The 19,988-nt window shown below is 39.5% G+C and overlaps 1 protein-coding gene across 2 annotated transcripts in view; it reads left to right on the top strand.

Moving 5' to 3' along the window:
* The window catches only part of PIP5K1B (phosphatidylinositol-4-phosphate 5-kinase type 1 beta), a 200,382-nt gene that overhangs the window by 43,731 nt on the left and 136,663 nt on the right, over positions 1-19,988 (top strand). The window contains exons 1-3 of one of the 2 annotated variants that reach the window (XM_069763742.1): positions 7,166-7,232; positions 12,768-12,842; positions 13,387-13,455. In XM_069763742.1, coding sequence (XP_069619843.1) covers positions 13,387-13,455 — 69 coding nt within the window. In that variant the 5' untranslated portion in view covers positions 7,166-7,232; positions 12,768-12,842. Of the gene's footprint in view, positions 1-7,165; positions 7,233-12,767; positions 12,843-13,386; positions 13,456-19,988 lie in introns of those variants that run through there. The other variant, XM_069763733.1, reaches the window with a different exon arrangement.

Raw genomic sequence — 19,988 nt, 5'->3', positions numbered from 1 at the left:
CACCAAACATGTTTAGGTTATTTTTTATCTAAGTGGTGAAAAAAATTCCAAACTTTGCTAAAAAAAAAATTGCGCTATTTTCCGATACCCGTAGCGTCTCCATTTTTCATGATCTGGGGTCGGGTGAAGGCTTATTTTTTGCATGCTGAGTTGATGTTTTTAATTATATAATTTTGGTGCAGATACATTCTTTTGATCGCCAGTTATTGCAGTGTCGCGGCGACCAAAAGAACGTAATTCTGGCTTTTCAAATTTTTAATTCTTTTTTTATTGATAGATTGGGAGCTTCTGAATGCAACGATTCTGAACATTTTTTTTTTCTTTTGCCATGCTTCAATAGCCTAAAGCTGGCACAACTCGATCACCTCTGCTACATAGGAGCAAAGCTCAGATCGTTCCTATGTAGCTGAATTCCTCCATTGCTATGAGCGCTGACCACAGGGTGGGGCTCATAGCAATCCGGCTTCAACAACTAAAGAGGTCTCAAGGTTACTATGCCGACACATCGCTGTCCCCCCGATCACGTGCGCTCATTTCCAGCCCGATGACCGGAAGGGGTAGTTAAATGCCGCTGTCAGTATTTGACAGCGGCATTTAACTAGTTAATAGCGGCGGGTGGATCGTGATTCCACCCGCCGCTATTGCGGGCACATGTCAGCTGACATGTCCCGGCTTTGATGTGGGCTCACCACCGGAGCCCGCATCAAAGCAGGGGATCTGACCTCGGCCAGCTATTGCTTGTTTTTTTGTTTTTTGTTTTTTAAATCTTGCTGCTTCCCTAATGTATTCAATTTAAAAAAAAAATCAGCCATAAAGTTCCACAGATACTGACTTTTTTATGTGTCCAATAATCTAATTTGTATTATCTTTACCACAGGGACACTATTCATAGGATTCTTTTTGGGGCGCATCTTTAGGCTGCTCTGCATAATTACCCTGTAAGCAATGTTCCCTTGAGAAATCACAAATTAAAGTGAGTGTGGTAGGTGTGTGGCATTTTGCACAAACTTTACTAAAAAAAAAAAATTGCGCAATTTTCTGTTACCCGTAGCGTCTCCATTTTTTCGTGATCTGGGGTCGGGTGAGGGATTATTTTTTGCGTGCCGAGCTGACATTTTTAATGATACCATTTTGTGCAGATACATTCTTTTGATTTCCCGTTACTACATTTTAATGCAATGTCGCGGCGACCAAGAAACCGCAATTCTGGCATTTTGATTTTTTTCTCGCTACGCCGTTTAGCGAACAGGTTAATCCTTTTTTTATATAGATCAGGTGATTCTGAATGTGGCAATACCAAATATGTTTAGATTTTAATTTTGAATGGGGCAAAAGGGGGGTGATTTAAACTTTTAGATTTTTTTTTCTTATCCTATTTTTTAACTTTTTTTTTTTTTTGCCATGCTTCAATAACCTGTCATAACTCAATCGGCTCTGCTACATAGAGGCGATGCTCAGATCACCTCTATGTAGCGGAATTACAGCATTGCTATGAGCGCCGACCACAGGGTGGCGCTCATAGCAATCTGGAATCAATAACCATAGAGGTCTTCAGGAGACCTCTGGTTGTCATCCAACGCACCGATGACCCCTGATCACATGACATACTATTCCATCCAATGGCAGAAAGGGGTTAAAGGTGTGGTGTATCTAATTTTCTTTTTGGGTAGTAAATAAATTAGCCACTAATGCTTGAATATTCTTTTTTTTTTTTTTAATCACTTTGATGCATAAATGCATGAAAATGACTGCCTTTATGAAGTAACATTTTGACAATATGCCATTCAATACATAGATATTATTTAGTAATTTATGTGTACACTTCAAAAGTATGAGCTTTGTGCCAAAGGTGAAAAAATGTCACGAGTCCCCGAAAAGCAAAAGGGTTACATTTTTCAGTGACATGCTTCACTGAAAATGGATTTCTCAGTTCCTTCATAAGTTATTTCACTATGGCACAATATGGTTACAGCTTTGAATGTAACTTTAATATTGTAGTTTTTAGACTATTTATGGTAAAAGTACACGATAGTGAAATATAGTTTATGACATTATATGTAGTCTACTGGCAACTTTAAGAAAAAATGTCATGACAGTGTATGAGTTAGGAATCTCCTATAAAATAAAAGGCTTGATTTGTATCTGACAGAGGAAGTTTGTCTGCTTAACTTCACTTTCTGAACAAAAGCATTTTCTGGAACTTGATTTTTCTATTTATATTTGTATAAAAACTATTCAAAGTGAGATGCATAAAATTGCAGGGCTATAACTTTTTACAATCCTTTCTATGTTGTGGCTATATGGTTTTATTTCTGCTTTATTGAGATTAACTCATATAAATAAATTGGCATATGTTAAAGAATGATGTCATATATCATAAGACTTAAATTTCTCACAAAAATCTCACAAGTAAATATTTTTAATACATTCTCCTTACACCGAAAGCAGCTGATTTTTGGGGATCAGGCAGCCACACCTTAAGGCCCCCATATGAATTAGATGGCTGTTGACCCAACAATGTTTTGGATGGTTTTTCGACCCAGAGCCATCTTGGCCGTCTCTCCCATACACAGGAGTGCGTATTTGTCAGAGCGCTCCTATATTTTCTATGAGAAAGCTGCCGACAGACTAGCGGCTTATCTCTGGGAGAACAAATTGATGGGCAATCCAAAATGAGAGCTGCCAGATTAACATCTTCCCCAACAATCAGTTGACCAGCACCTCCATATAGTTACAGTGTTGGCCGAACCTTTCAATATTGGTGGATGCACCTGACATTAGTCTAATGTGTATGGGGGCTAAGGCTGCTTTCACACTGGCGTCGGGCTACCGACGCTAGCAGTGAATGCGCCGCACAACGGGGGCAGCGGATGCATTTTTCCAGCGCATCCGCTGCCCCATTGTGAGGTGCGGGGAGGTGGGGGAGGAGTTCTGGCCGCGCATGCGGTCGGAAATGGTGGACCGTCGGAAGCAAAAAACGTTACATGTAACGTTTTTTGCTCCCGGCGGTCCGCCACAACACGGCGCAACCGTCGCACGACAGTAGCGACGTGTGTCAATGTGTCGCAATGCGTCGCTAATGTTAGTCTATGGGGCAAAAACACATCCTGCAGACAACTTTGCAGGATGCGTTTTTTCCCCTAAACGACACGTATTGAAAAAAACGCTAGTGTGAAAGTAGCCTTAAGGCGATCAATAGACTGCCACAGCTGCTTACTCTTCCAAAGGGTTTGTCCAGCTGAGATCTCTCTGTAAAAGCTTTGCAGTAGCTTGATCAGTGTCAGTGCAGATGACCTATAGAGAGATTGTGTAGATATCACTGATCTCGTTTTCTGCATTTTTATCATTAGCCATTAAATGTATCAGCAATGACTCAATACAATTAACAGCAGAAAAGATTGAATACTTTGTAATGAGAATGCATTTAATTGATCACCAATTAGAAGTCCTCCATTGCAATGACTGCAGAAGAACTGATCACCCAGCCAGATAAGAAAAAGATAAGACAAGCTGAACTGCTATACTTGTAAGCTTGAAAAAACTCCCAGAACTTCACACACCCTGACATTTCCATGCAGGTGTGGCATCTATGTACACAGCAGGTGGTATCTAAATGTCAGAACACTTTTCTCAACCTTTACCCTGGAAAGCTGAAAACAGTAATAGTGGAACTTGGATCTGAGACTCATAACTTTGTTATTTTCATCATGTATATGTGTGTGTCACGTTTTGGAAAGTTCTGCTAAAAGAGAATACACTACAGATGGTCCACAAATTTAATTCTATCACTTGCTATTTAGGTAGTTCCTTCCAAAACTGGAACATTTCCAAGCAGAATAGCCCATTCATTGCGAAGGTTTTACTTTGAAGGTAACAACATACAAAATACATAGTTGTCTTTTCTAGCCTTGATTTCCATGAACAATTTTCATTCCCAACAGTTGGGTCACTGTAATTTATCATAAAGGCATATCCGTTTATATTGGAGGTAGTCCAGGCTTTGAGACCCACTTGACCCTTACAACACAAGGGCACCAACTATTGAATCAGCAGTTGGGCAGTTTATTGCATTTTCAATCTCTCATCTAAGAGGCACAGTTAGTTAAAGCCATCCATTTGGCAATTCTGCTCACCCTAACAATTAAGCAGGCCATACACATGAGATAACTGTCGATTATATGTTCATTCATAGCAATTGTTACCATCCACCTCTTGTGTCTCCCCTTTTCCTCATAGTTTGTAAGCTTGCGAGCAGGGCCCTCATTCCTCCTGGTATCTGTTTTGAACTGTATTTCTGTTATGCTGTAATGTCTATTGTCTGTACAAGTCCCCTCTATAATTTGTAAAGCGCTGCGGAATATGTTGGCGCTATATAAATAAAAATTATTATTATTATTATTATTCATTCGGCAGACTGCTTTCTGCCTCGATTCCTCCTATACACACACAAGCATTCGACTGAGCCAAATGTTCATGCGTTTTTGGAGAGGCTTATCTCCCCCAAAGACAAGAGTATTAAACATTAAAATTCCAACTTCCCCATCCTTATTGCCCCTGACATGTGTTGGGGAGAGTCGGGAAGTTCAATACATATCAGATGTTTAGCCGGTACCACTGAACTTAGGTTCCGCAGACTTTCATCTAAAGTGTATGATGGCTTTAAGACTTTTGGACAACCTATATTCTGAACTTCAATGTCAAGATTATCAAGTTACTTTTTCTAAGAATAGGAGCGTGTACTTGTGCTTTTTGAACCATTAAACCATTTATCCTGCAAAATGTAAAGTAAATATTTGCTGAAATTATCATGTAGATGGGGCTAGTATGCAGCACCCAAATGTTATCAGTTTAAAGGTATTCATAGCTCATAAAGTGGTGGAATACTGCTAGGATATGTCATCCCTTTTATGATAGCTGTGGGTTTGAAGTTCGAGAACCTGGCCATTCCTATGACTGAAGGGGCCACAATGATGATTGGCAGGCACGGTACCACATAGGGAATGTGCCTCTGACTGCGGAGCCCCTATGGGAAAGCTAGTAGGAAACCGGGCAGTGCCAATTCCCCCCTCCCAATACTCCCCCAGGTGATGCACTAATTGGGACGCTCAGCTGACTAAAGGGGAGAAAGAGAAAGAGGTGTCCGGCCACACCCAGAAGGATTAAATTCAGGTGCCCGGGGTCAGTACCTTCCTCTTTCTCCCTGGCTGACCCCCTGGAAGCTGTTGTCCCACCCTCCCTCCCTTACATATTCACGGTTGTTTGTGCTGTTCGGAGAAATGTAAAACTTATAATACTAGAAATTTAAAATTGATGATATTAATACTGTCATTATTAATTCACATCGGAAGTGTATAGAGGGGCAAAGGTTCGTAGCCGCTCATTGGCTGCCCGCCGGTAGGTCGCAGACTGGGCCTTTGGCTGTGAGCCCATTGCGAAATGTAATTACCCCTCTCTGCTTATCAAATTAATAAACTGTGACCGACCTGTTCAATCCATCTAGGCCTGTTTGCGTTGTCTTTTCAGGATTGGAGGGAGGGGGGAAGGCACTGTTTACGACACACGGGTCTCCGCAGTCTTAGCTTTGTGGCTCCTCAAAATATTTCTCTGTAAGGAACCAAAGTACAATTTTATTCAAGACAATGTGTCAGGTTTCTGTCCCCAGAACAGTCATAGTGACCTGGAATGTAAAACAGTGATGGAAAAAAATGCTGAATTGGTGCTCTTCATTCTCAGGATTAGTGGGATTTAAAGAGGTTGGACCCAAACTAAACATAAAGTGATAGATAGATAGATATATAGGATGGATAGATAGATAGATAGATAGATAGATAGATAGATAGATAGATAGATAGATAGATAGATAGATAGGATAGATAGAAGTGGATCTTTTAAAATTGTGAACGAATTTACCGATTTTGCCAAATTTTGACCCAAAATTAGCTTTTTACACAAGTCTCAATACTGTAAAGCTTGTAATTGTTTGGAAAATACACATGGGGGAATGGTGAAAGAGAACACCATGGATTATAAGAGCTTATGCTTTTAGGAGAGAGAGGACCCCGCTGACCATAAGAGCTTATAGGAGAGAGAACCCTGCTCCACTGGGAACCGCCGATCTGTGATGGCCCAAGTACTGACCACATCTGTACATGAGATCTGTAAGATGTCATAGCTGAAAGGCACTATGGGGGATCATGCAACAATGCAAAATGACATTGTCCACTCTCTGATGCTTCCACCATGTGGGAAATTGTGTCAAACAATTTTTTTTTTTGTGAACCACAAATTTTAATCTCAAAATGTTAACATTTTTGTGAATCAGGAAATTTCAGGAAATTCAACTCAAATTCAATCCTACGTGAATTGATTTGCTCATTTCTACTGATAGCATATCCTATCAATATAATATAAGATGGAAAAAACATTTAGAAAGGAGAATAACCTTTGTGTTGACTTGTGGCCTATAAACGAGAGTGATTCTTGTGACCTCTGTTATTACACATACAACACATATCTTCCTCATGAATGACTTATATATACAATAAGAAATACTGGAGGCTGTGTGTATGGTGACATGAGTGTGACTCTATTTTTTTCCAAATGGAAACTTCTAAATCCCTTAAGTGATCTCTGTGAGATGTTTCTGAAATTTACTTCATCTATTTTTTTTTTATTTCTTGAATTAGGTTAGTTCTTCATGGTTGGTCACAGAATTAATTCAAATGACCTGAAAACAGACTCAATCATTTTCTAGAAAACACAAAAAGACTGTAGTTAAGACAGAAAAATGCAAAAACAATAAAAGTTGCAAAGCTGCTTATTTCACCAACTTGTGATCTTGTATGAACACATATATGTTTACATGCTGCCACAATATTTACCAGCTGCTTTATATTGACACTACCTCATATGACTGACATGTCAACTAAGTTTATTATTCACTTTCTTCACATGCTTTTATCTTGGATCCTTCAAATGTAGATTTTTTATTATTATTATACATTTTTATAGCGCCATTGGCGCTTTACATGTGAAAAGGGGGCAAACATAGACAAATACATTAAACATGAGCAAAAAACAAGGTGCACAGGTACATAAGGAGGGAGGACCCTGCCCGCGGGGGCTCACAGTCTGCAGGGGATGGGTGAGGATACACTAGGAGAGGGTAGAGCTGGTTGTGCGGCAGTTCAGTAGGTTGAGGATCACTGCAGGCTGTAGGCTTGTCAGAAAAGGTGAGTCTTCAGGTTCTTTTTGAAGGTTTCTATGGTAGGCGAGAGTCTGATGTGTTGTGGTAGAGAGTTCCAGAGTATGGGGGAAGCAAGGGAGAAGTCTTGGATGCAGTTGTGGGAAGAAGAGATGAGAGGGGAGTAGAGAAGGAGATCTTGAGAGGATCGGAGGTTGCGTGTAGATAAGTACCGGGAGACCATGTCACAAATGTGTGGAGGAGACGGGTTGTGGATGGCTTTGTATGTCATTGTACAGGTTTTGAACTGGAGTCTATGGGCGATAGGAAGCCAGTGAAGGGCTTGGCATAGGGGAGAGGCTGGGGAATAGCAGGAAGACAGGTAGATTAGTCGGGCAGCAAAGTGTAGGATGGATTGGAGTGGTGCCAGAGTGCTAGAGGGGATTGTGCAGTAGTCAAGGCGGTAGATAAGTTTTTGTGGTGTCACGGTCAAGGAATTCCTGGATTCTGGAAATATTTTTGAGTTTGAGATGGCAGGAGGAGGCAAGGGCTTGGATATGTGGCTTGAAAGAGAGGGCAGAGTCGTGGATCACCGCGTGGAGCCGGGCGTGTGGGACCGGGGAAAGTGAGCAGCCATTGACATTGATGGATAGGTCTGGTGGAGGGGTGGAGTGAGATGGGGGAAAGATGATGAATTCTTTTTTGTCCATGTTCAATTTTCAAAAGCAAGCAGAAAAGAAGGCCAAGATAGCAGACAGACAGTGTGGGATTTTGGTAAGTATGGAGGTGAAGTCAGTCATGGTTGGGATAACATGCAGAGGATCGTGGCAGGGGGCTAGAAATGAGTGTGGCGATGTGTTGAGGAGGGCCAGGATTTGGGGATACGTCACCAGAGATGAGGAGTAGCAGACAGAGCGTTAGAAGGTGGGAGCAGGATAGGATATGATGTGGCCGTGTGTGTCTGGAGTGTATGTGCAGGACCAGTTCCGAGGAGAAGGTGAGATGGCTGGCGAGTATTGAGGGAGAAATGAGTAGTTTCCCAAACTTCCTCAAGTAAAACTGAGATAGTGTATTTTCTTTTTGTGAAGATATGCTTGGGTGGTATATTTTATCATTTCAATTAGCTGATAGCCTATAGCTAATAAAACAAAACTATCGAGAGTCAATATACCAGATAATAGCTTCATCAATTACCTTACATAATACGATACCTTCTCTACTTCTAATCGCCCCTTAATATTAAGCCATATACAGGTGCTTCTCACAAAATTAGAATATCATCAAAAAGATAATTTAAGTCAGTTTTTCAATGCAAAAAGTAACATAGTAACATAGTAACATAGTTAGTAAGGCCGAAAAAAGACATTTGTCCATCCAGTTCAGCCTATATTCCATCATAATAAATACCCAGATCTACGTCCTTCTACAGAACCTAATAATTGTATGATACAATATTGTTCTGCTCCAGGAAGACATCCAGGCCTCTCTTGAACCCCTCGACTGAGTTCGCCATCACCACCTCCTCAGGCAAGCAATTCCAGATTCTCACTGCCCTAACAGTAAAGAATCCTCTTCTATGTTGGTGGAAAAACCTTCTCTCCTCCAGACGCAAAGAATGCCCCCTTGTACCCGTCACCTTCCTTGGTATAAACAGATCCTCAGCGAGATATTTGTATTGTCCCCTTATATACTTATACATGGTTATTAGATCGCCCCTCAGTCGTCTTTTTTCTAGACTAAATAATCCTAATTTCGCTAATCTATCTGGGTATTGTAGTTCTCCCATCCCCTTTATTAATTTTGTTGCCCTCCTTTGTACTCTCTCTAGTTCCATTATATCCTTCCTGAGCACCGGTGCCCAAAACTGGACACAGTACTCCATGTGAAACTCATATACTATATAAAGTCATTACAAACAGAGTGATCTATATCAAGTGTTTATTTCTGTTAATGTTCATGATTATGGCTTACAGCCAATGAAAACCCAAAAGTCATTATCTCAGTAAATGAGAATACTTTATAACACCAGCTTAAAACATGATTTTAAAATCCGAAATGTTGGCCTACTGAAATGTATGATCAGTAAATGCACTCAATAATTTTGCATCGATTATTGCATGAATGCGGCGTAGCATGAAGTTGATCAGCCTGTGGCACTGCTGAGATGTTATGGAAGCCCAGGTTGCTTTGATAGCAGCCTACAGCTCGTATGCATTGTTGGGTCTGATGTCTCTAGTGCCCTCATCTTTTTGATGATATTCCAATTTTGTGAGAAGCACCTGTAATAAAAAATAACTGACACATTGCTTGGTGGATAAATATTGGCTACAGCCTTTATTAAAATTAAGTTTGTATTCATCACAACAATATCAATTAACCATAAATAGAACCATAACTATAATTATACAACTTTCCTGCTTAGCCCGTTTACCATCAGAACCTCAGTCCGTCCATTACCAGGATGACTAACCCTTGGCCATGACTAAAAGTAATCTTAAGGGTGGGGGGACAGCTCAAAGTATGAAGCACTGGTGGTCAGATACAGACCTTCAATGATGCACCCTTTTATCCATGTACAGCCAGATAGTTAATAAATATCTAACTCCAGTCAGCAGCAATCACCAGGGGAGAAGAATTATTCTCCACCAGAGATGGATCCCAACAGGATCATCCTCTTAGCCAATCACCATGCTTTGGACAACTTTACCTAAAGCTTGGAGATGGAGCAATTTATTTGGGAAAGAGTTTCCCACCAATTAACCCTTTCTGACAAGAACGACATGACCAATAGTAATGTCATGCGTTCCCCTCCTAAAGGGTCCGGGGAGCACGTTTTTTTGGTCGCCGCGAGATTGCATTAAAATGCAATAATGGGTGATCAACAGAGCATATCTGCATAAACTTAATATAATTAAAAACATCTGCTCGGCATGCAAAAAATAAGCTCTCACCCGACCCCAGATTACAAAAAATGGAGGTGCTACGGGTATCGGAAAATTGCACAATTTTTTTTTTTTAGCAAACTTTGGAATTTTTTTTACCACTTAGATAAAAGAGAACCTAGACACGTTTGGTGTCTATAAACTCATAATGACCTGGAGAATCATAATGGCAGGTCAGTTTTAGCATTGAATGAACCTAGCAAAAAAGCCAAACAAAAAACAAGTGTGGGATTGCACTTTCTTTTGCAATTTCATCGCACTTGGAGTTTTTTCCCGTTTTCTGTTACACAACATGGTAAAATGGTATAGTTCAAAACTACAACTCATCCCACAAAAAATAAGCCCTCACATGGCCATATTGATGGAAAAATAAAAAAGTTATGGCTCTGGAAAGAAGGGGAGCGAAAAAAGAAAACAAAGCTCTGGGGTGAAGAGGTTAATGGGGTTCTGGTTCAAGTTCGGGTACAGTTCTGGTACGGTACCCGAAATGAACTTTGGACTAAAGTTTTAGTCAGGTACCAGAACCCCAACAACCACAGGTATGCTCACCCTACTCATAGTGCCTTACTCCAAAAGGAATTGCTTTTCAGACTCCGGCACCTACAGCATTATCTGCAGCTTGCGCTCAGTATCCAAATGGTTGTGCTAACACATTTTAAGGCAAGCAAGCTCCTCCATCTTAGGGCTTATTTAGACTTCATTTTTTTATGTATGCGTTCTTATAACCGAACCTTAGCTTTCATAGTGTATGAATAGCATTATAGTCTACTAGCTGTTCACAAGTCCACATATTTTTGAGGACCTATTAATTTCCACAATATTATGGAGACATGTCCAATCTAGATTTGATTCTCTGATCAAAATCGCCAATGCAAGTCTATGTTTCTGTGAAACAATCAGACAGCACTCGGACACGACCTGTGTGCTGTTTTTCGCAGTCTGTTTGATAAGAGAAGCTTGAGAAACCTCCAGTGGTTTTTTTTCATGCAAGAAAAACTGATAACATTGATTGTAGAAACTGACCCAACTCTGATGAAAATCTGAAAAAAAAACACAGATGAAACATGGACCGTTTTAGGCATACAAGAACAATCTGAATGAGCCCTTAGTGGTAGGTGACATTCTACACTTCAGGTAGGAAATATAACATTTAGGGCATGCTGTACCACTTTCTAAACTCAAACTTGTTTGGTTAGATTTATACTAAAGGAGTGTTTTTAGTGGAGAATATACCCCTAACATGATGGCACACGGTGTGACATGGAGTTTTCGGGCTGTAGGATCTCCTTATCCCACTGTGCATGCTGCCTGCACAAAGCAAAGACCCAGGGCCGATTTCATGGGTTTGTGCTATATTTATTTTCCAAGACATTTTCACTTTAGAAATGGTGGCCAAATCTTATCTGTGAGTGAAAAGGAGCATATGGTTTTTTCAGACTTGCCATGCTTACAAGTTGCACCGCTTTATCACTTTTATTCCAACTTATAATTTGTTATGCTTTTTTACAGAATGTGCTTTTTTGTATTTGTATTTCGTGACATTTTTCCCCATGAGGTTATTGTGGGAAACAGTAGGATGTAATGCAAGATGACAGATGCTTTTACACAATAGAAATATTGCATAATAGCTCTACTTTAAAAATAAAACATTTATGTTTGCCGCAATTTTTATGTGAGTTTGTGATGAAATTGATGCAAGAGTTTCAACTATGTATAAATGAGCCCAAAGGCATGTCCTGTACTAATAAATGTCATATGTGTCATAGGGTGAACTAGATAAACTATAGGTTTTACTAGATGAACTCTTTGTTAAACTGGAGAAACTGTGAACTAGATGGACATAAATTGAACTAATAGATGGGATGCACAGTAAGTCCAGGTCTGCATAGTGACTCCTTTCATGCAAAGGCAAATCTCAATCGAACTGCATGACCAAACATAAGCGGAACAAGTCTATGACTTACTGTCATGCTATTAGTTCACAGATGTTATTTGAATGCAAAAAAAAACCAAAACAGCCAAATTGCAAACTGGTTAGTTATGGGTCACAGCGTGAACCTATTGACAATCATATTGTCAGCAGGATTTCACCCCCAAAACTATTTATATGTTTCAAAGACACAATACCTTTACATGGCCTGTTTGTTCCTTCATTACTATATTAAGGCTTAAGAGCTATTTATAGATGCCTCTGTCACTCCAGCTCTATTCCCCACCAAACAAACTGGTTGGATAGTTATGGGTCACAGTGTGAACCGCCTCCTCTTTGACTGACTTTCTATATGCTTCAGGCAAAGAAATCGTCAGTCAAGCTGGATGGGAAATAGAGCTGGAGTGACAGAGGCTTCAGATCTTCAGCTTCACTTGCACATAAATTCAAACGCTAATTTCTCAGTTAAGGAGGAATGTGCTAGCGATGTAAAGAGGTATTGCTGAACTTGACTTTGTCAGAGCTACATATACATATAAATAGTTTGAGGTGTGAAATCCTGCTGACAGATTCCCTTCAATGTGATTTCACAACGCAATACTTTGATTTAACATTGGAAATACCACTTTTTTTTACACAAAATCTGCCCAATCTTGATTTGTATTATGTATGCTACATTTTATATTTGATGACTTGTTTTGTTCCTTCCTAGGGTCATGGAACAAGCTGCATAAATGAACAGTGGACTCATTCACCCCTGCTCCAGATGATTTACAACTGAGGAAAGGTAGTTCTTTTTGTTCCTTGTACACAAAGTAGCTGGACATACTACATGTGGGCATTAGAATTGGATTTTGAGTTGTTTTTTTGGCGAGCTGTCGCTTTCTGTGCAAATTGAGCACATCCAGTCTCAATATAAGCCGAGGTTTTCTAATGTCTGTCTGGTGTTACAGCATGACTCGCAGCCAAGAGGAGCATTAGCGTAGCATTACAGTAGGCACTGGCCTCATTGTAACATTATAAAATGAATAAATCCCCATTGGTTTCCTTCTTTATCAAATTGAGCCAGACACTGGGGAACAGAGGAGATTTTAGGTTACATTCTAAGCTGTTTAATTGTTATGAATTCTCAAAGCAGCAGAAAGTAGATCTTGTACATTGTAAGAAAAGATTTTCTGTAATAATCTAACCCCCTCCCAGCACTGAGGAGCTGATGGAGATGGTATGGAGCTGGAAAGGTAACAACGCGGGTGCCGTGAGCATCTAGATAGGTGAGAAATCTATCCTGCTCATTGTTCCATTAGGTAACTGGAAGTTTTTCTTCTGTCTAGATGTCTACCGTCACAGAGAATGGAAGTACAGCAAGTGAAAGAACAAAGGGGGAAAAGACTTACAAAAAGGTAAGTGCAAATAATCGGAAAAAATCTCTGCTAACCTTTTAATGCAAAAAAACAATTGCAGTACCCTTTTCGAAATGTTTGGAGGTAATGGTCATCATATTTTTATAATATCTATCTAGTGATCCCCGTGAATTTGTAACATATAGAACTTGTTATGGGGCATCTCATTAATAAATGTTTATGTTGTATTCAAACTGTCATATACGTATGATGTTATTATGACTAAAGTCGAGCGAATATGTTCGGAATCGGTCACCGAATCAGAATGTGCCATATTCATGCCATATTGGTACCCTATTCGTGCGAATTTATGTTTGACGATCGTTTACGAACATATTTGGTCATTTCTACTCCCATTGACTTCAATGACATTTGGCTGTGTTCAACAAATATTGCTAAAACAATATTCACCGCCGATCATAATTGTAACCGAATTTTGAAAAATGTGCTCAATTCTAATGAAAGCAGTGGTAGATACTTACAGTATGTCCACATATGGTGGTTACTAGTTGATTGATAAAGATAGAGCAAGATCTGACTGACAGCTTTCACTGTTATTTTTCATGTAAGCCAACTCATACAGTACATCTGCTTGTGTTGGTTAATTCTTTGAATATTTATTTTACTCTTTTAGATATGTTTTATTTACTTTTTTATTTATAAATATACACGTTAGTGCATTGGATTACTTCTCGTTGTAAGATAAGAGTACAGCGCCATTGTTATTGGAGGTTTTTGTTTTAGGTGAATTTATACTTTTAACGCTAAATAAAAGAATTAGTCTAATTGGGGTATAATTTCCAACATTTTAAAAATTGACTTCAGTTGATGATTGGAAAAAAGTCATTGCTGTACACATCCATAAAAAGGACAGTAGAAAAGAATCTGGTATGGGGGTGGTGTATAGGGTCCAGAAAAACATGTTTCAGCCAAAAAGGCATTTGTCTGACAGCTATCTGGTGTATGTATGGCCAGCCTAAAGGGTAATTCCCATTTTAACAAGTTATCACCAAGGATAGATGGTCATTTGCTAATCACTGGCCCCCACTGCTCCAGAGAACTGAGCTCTGTCTGGTGACAGCACTGTTATCTCCAGAAATCTATGATTTATCAAGCCTCTTAGTAGCTTTTTCTTTTCAATTCTTTATTAGGTCTCTGGCTAAATACATTGGTATTGGAGATGTTAGAAAAGTAGGGACATAAAAGCTTTGATAATTCATAAAATGAATGTTTTATTCTAAAGTCATATTTCCCTATATGAAACAACGAAGGTTAAAATATGGCTGCATATTTTTGCCACAATTGTGCAATATGGCCCTATAATAGGATTTTTATAGGTGAAATGTAGAAGAGGCAGATGTGTGCCTCTCCACTCTTCCTCCAGACTCTGGGTCCTTGATTTCCAAATGAAATGCAAAATTTACTTTCATCTGAAAACAACACCTTGGACCACTGAGCAACAGTACAGTTATTTTTCTCCTTGGCCCAGGCAAGACACTTCTGGCGTTGTCTATTGGTCATGAGTGGCTTGACACAAGGAATGCGACACTTGTAGCCCATGTCCTGGACATGTCTGTGTGTGGTGGCTCTTGAAGCAACTTTCCATTAATATACTTGGATACAGCACTCTGAACAGCCAGCTTCTTTAGCGATGACCTTTTGTGGCTTACCCACCTTGTGGAGTGTGTCAATGACTACCTTATGGACATCTGTCAAGTCAGCAGTCTTCCCCATGATTATGGAGCCTACTGAAAGAAACTAAGGGACCTTTTTAAATGCTTAGGAAGCCTTTGCAGGTGTTTTTGTTAATTATTCTAATTTACTGAGATAATGACGTTTGGGTTTTCATTGGCTATAAGCTATAAGCCATAATCATTAACATAAATAAATACATGAAATAGATCACTCTGTTTGCAATGACTCTATATAATACATGAGTTTTACTTTTTGCATTGAAGAACTGAACTTAACTTTTTGAAGCTATTCTAATTTTGTGAGAAGCACCTGTATGTCTCATGTCACACAGCATTATATAATGCAGCATCTGACATGTCCTCAGATAGAGATTAAACTAAAGGGAGTGTAAGTCAGGGGCGGGGACGCGGTTACAGCCGCTGCTCTGTATACTCAGAGCAGTGACTGAACCAGCGCCAACGCTGCTCCCGTGACTGAAACCGCGCCCAAGGGGCCCTAACTGACAACTGGTTCCCAAATTAGGGCCAGCATCATTTAGGGATGCAGTTTCAGTCACGAGGCGGGGCTGGCGCTGCTTCAGTCACCTCTCTAAGAATAAAGAGAGGTGGCTGTTACTGCGCCCCCAGCATTGGTGTCGGCTGTCAGTCAGGCCATGGGCACAGTTACAGCTGTAAGCGTTGACTAAACCAGCACCGCTCCTGTGACTGAAATGGGAATGCTGCTGTGGGGAATACAATTCATTTTTTCCTCACTTCATTATGCTACGTGTAGGCGCCGGCCAGAATTATAACGCTATTGACCTGCAAATATGGGGTTCCCTTAAAATTAAATGCATGTGATAACATCACTGAGGCATGCGCTTTCTGCATGGGACAAGTAATTTTGTCATGTAAAAGTCAACCAATTATTCCCGTTTGTGATTTTTTTTTTTGCTCCTTTATCATTTACCAGCAAGAATGCAGAATCTACACAGTCCTCTGTACATGATACAGAAGGGCATTATAATCTGCATCAGGTCCCGGGTAGCACATTATGCATATATTTTATAATGGATACCTTATTTTTGGCATGAAGGCTCCATGTGCTGAACATTGTAGGGGATGTCTTTGGAAAATGAATTAAATTTACATGTACTGCACACCGCTGACCTTTCCATTTGTGAAGCCAGCAACCATAGCTATGAAAAGTTAGCCTAATGAGACCTTTAATATTTGATCTGATAATCATATTTTCCACCAGAGCGTAATAGTTTGTGTCTGGCCATTTATAGTCAGACATGTGAGTTATGAAATCCACTGCTTTGCTTTTTTTCATCTCAAGGTGGTTTAACGTTTGATTGAAATGTTATTTTCAGTTTTACTTCTTAAGTTCTATGTCACTCATGAAAGCTTTGCAGCAACATTGTTTGCAGAGGAAGGCAAATTATTGCAACTGGTGTATAAAGGCTTGCTGCTATATCCCGCAGTGGTTTAGTGGTAATCGTACCCACAAATAGTATAGGGTCTAGCACCCATACAAGACCAGATAAAGCCGATTGTTTAAATGGAGCCTACCTTCACTAACCTTCAGCATCCCTCAGGGTCACCAGGTTTCTTCTAGCACATTCAGGGAAGTCCAGATCAAGGAACACTTCTTTGTAACACAAGTACTTTAGCTATCCCCTTTAAAAACAGTATCCTGAGACTTAGCTAGCACCCTATTCATGCTCGCCATTATGATAATGATCTAAGACTAACATCCTCTATAATCTGAACTTGTTTCCATATTTCTCTCGTGCTGCTTTAGGTTTCTGGAATACACTACCCTGGACAATCCAGTTAATTTCAAGTATCCACAGTTTTACCCTAAAAATTCCATATCTGCAGGTTAATAGCATGTTCCGTTTAAGTAATGTTTGAGAACATCTGTACCCTCTGAATTGTAATGTGCTGCAGTATATGCCATATAAATAAAATGATCAGAATTATTATTATTTGAACATACACTGCAGCTATATTATTTTTTTAGTAAAAAATGGAGCTACAGTTTATGAATAAAATAGATATTGATGATATAATGTCCCCACTAAATTTAGATGGCATATTAGAAAGGTCAGAACTATATTTTTTAATGTATCCACTTTGTATTTATTAGCCTGCTGCACTGTGAATGATCCTGTACATTGTTTTCTTGTTTTTTATGTCTTTATTATCTATAACTGTTTTACAAAGTGCAGTGATATGGAAGCTGATGGCTAAATTATGTTAATATTTCGATAATTGAGTTGTCTTCTTAGCTTCATGACAGACTGTCATTAAAAGTGTAACATCTGTAGTCAGAGGGGATGGGCAGCCACAGGAATTTTTGTTAAATCCTACACCTATCAAGTCAGATCTGATCTTTCTTTTAGTGGTTTTCTTTTCAGTCTTGAGAATGCAGTGTTGAGTTTGGGAAGATGCAGTGTGTATTGTAAGCTTCGTCATATGTTTATTCTTCCATTTAAGTAGCTGTACACTCTGTATTCAATTTTGCTGTGGGCATGAACATGAAATGTCATGAGTAGTGTTGTCACCGGATCCAATAATATTTTTCACCGCTGTCATATGCTTTTGCTTTGCATTGGAAAAATAAATGTTTATTTAAGTTCCACCTTAACCAACAGAATTAGAAATGCTGTGAGGATATGAAGAAGGAACCTATTGAACACTGGGTTACTTTGCACTCTTCCTTTTCTCACTCATTGGTAAAACACATTATTGACCAAAATATGCAACAATTCCTGCACATGTGAATATGGCTGAATACTTGGAGATATTTGTCTTTATGATAATATGTGTATTTCTAAGAAACCCTAAAATTACAGCCATAAACTATCACTAGTAAATGTGTTGAAGGCATTCTTATTTTCAGGGAGCTACTGGTTTCATCGATGCTGTCAATAATTTAATAACTGGCTGGCATTCTCATCCATACATATCTAATGAATAATACAGGTCCTTCTCAAAAAATTAGCATATAGTGTTAAATTTCATTATTTCCCATAATGTAATGATTACAATTAAACTTTCATATATTATAGATTCATTATCCACCAACTGAAATTTGTCAGGTCTTTTATTGTTTTAATACTGATGATTTTGGCATACAACTCCTGATAACCCAAAAAACCTGTCTCAATAAATTAGCATATCAAGAAAAGGTTCTCTAAACGACCTATTATCCTAATCTTCTGAGTCAACTAATTAACTCTAAACACATGCAAAAGATACCTGAGGCTTTTATAAGCTCCCTGCCTGGTTCATTACTCAAAACCCCCATCATGGGTAAGACTAGCGACCTGACAGATGTCAAGAAGGCCATCATTGACACCCTCAAGCAAGAGGGTAAGACCCAGAAAGAAATTTCTCAACAAATAGGCTGTTCCCAGAGTGCTGTATCAAGGCACCTCAATGGTAAGTCTGTTGGAAGGAAACAATGTGGCAGAAAACGCTGTACAACGAGAAGAGGAGACCGGACCCTGAGGAAGATTGTGGAGAAGGACCGATTCCAGACCTTGGGGAACCTGAGGAAGCAGTGGACTGAGTCTGGTGTGGAAACATCCAGAGCCACCGTGCACAGGCGTGTGCAGGAAATGGGCTACAGGTGCCGCATTCCCCAGGTAAAGCCACTTTTGAGCTACAGAGAAGCAGCACTGGACTGTTGCTAAGTGGTCCCAAGTACTTTTTTCTGATGAAAGCAAATTTTGCATGTCATTCGGAAATCAAGGTGCCAGAGTCTGGAGGAAGACTGGGGAGAAGGAAATGCCAAAATGCCTGAAGTCCAGTGTCAAGTACCCACAGTCAGTGATGGTGTGGGTTGCCATGTCAGCTGCTGGTGTTGGTCCACTGTGTTTCATCAAGGGCAGGGTCAATGCAGCTAGCTATCAGGAGATTTTGGAGCACTTCATGCTTCCATCGGCTGAAATGCTTTATGGAGATGAAGATTTCATTTTTTAGCACGACCTGGCACCTGCTCACAGTGCCAAAACCACTGGTAAATGGTTTACTGACCATGGTATTACTGTGCTCAATTGGCCTGCCAACTCTCCTGACCTGAACCCCATAGAGAATCTGTGGGATATTGTGAAGAGAAAGTTGAGAGACGCAAGACCCAACACTCTGGATGAGCTTAAGGCCGCTATTGAAGCATCCTGGGCCTCCATAACATCTCAGCAGTGTCACAGGCTGATTGCCTCCATGCCACGCCGCATTGAAGCAGTCATTTCTGCCAAAGGATTCCCGACCAAGTATTGAGTGCATAACTGAACATTATTATTTGTTGTTTTTTTTGTTTGTTATTAAAAAAACACTTTTATTTGATTGGATGGGTGAAATATGCTAATTTATTGAGACAGGTTTTTTGGGTTATCAAGAGTTGTATGCCAAAATCATCAGTATTAAAACAATAAAAGACCTGACAGATTTCAGTTGGTGGATAATGAATCTATAATATATGAAAGTTTAATTGTAATCATTACATTATGGTAAATAATGAAATTTAACACTATATGCTAATTTTTTGAGAAGGACCTGTATATATCCAAGGCATGGGAATACCCTTATGTTAATTATCAAAAAGAGATCTCTAAGCATAAATTATTCCAAAATAAGTAGGATCCCCAGAGAGTCGTGATATAGATGAGTGCTTATTTTCCACTAGTTATGTACAGAATGATTTACTTTGGTTTACTACACTTTAATTCCCAGTTTCAATTGCAGTAGTATATAATGGACGCAAGATTCTCAGACAGTAGCTGAAATCTTTTTATTAATGCATGCATTATCAAAGAGATCGATATATAATACATGAGTCCTGAGATT

Source organism: Ranitomeya imitator, chromosome 1 (assembly GCF_032444005.1).
Source record: "Ranitomeya imitator isolate aRanImi1 chromosome 1, aRanImi1.pri, whole genome shotgun sequence".
Taxonomy (NCBI): domain Eukaryota; kingdom Metazoa; phylum Chordata; class Amphibia; order Anura; family Dendrobatidae; genus Ranitomeya; species Ranitomeya imitator.
The sequence above is the reverse complement of the archived record's forward strand: the minus strand, read 5'-3'. Positions and strand labels throughout refer to the sequence as shown.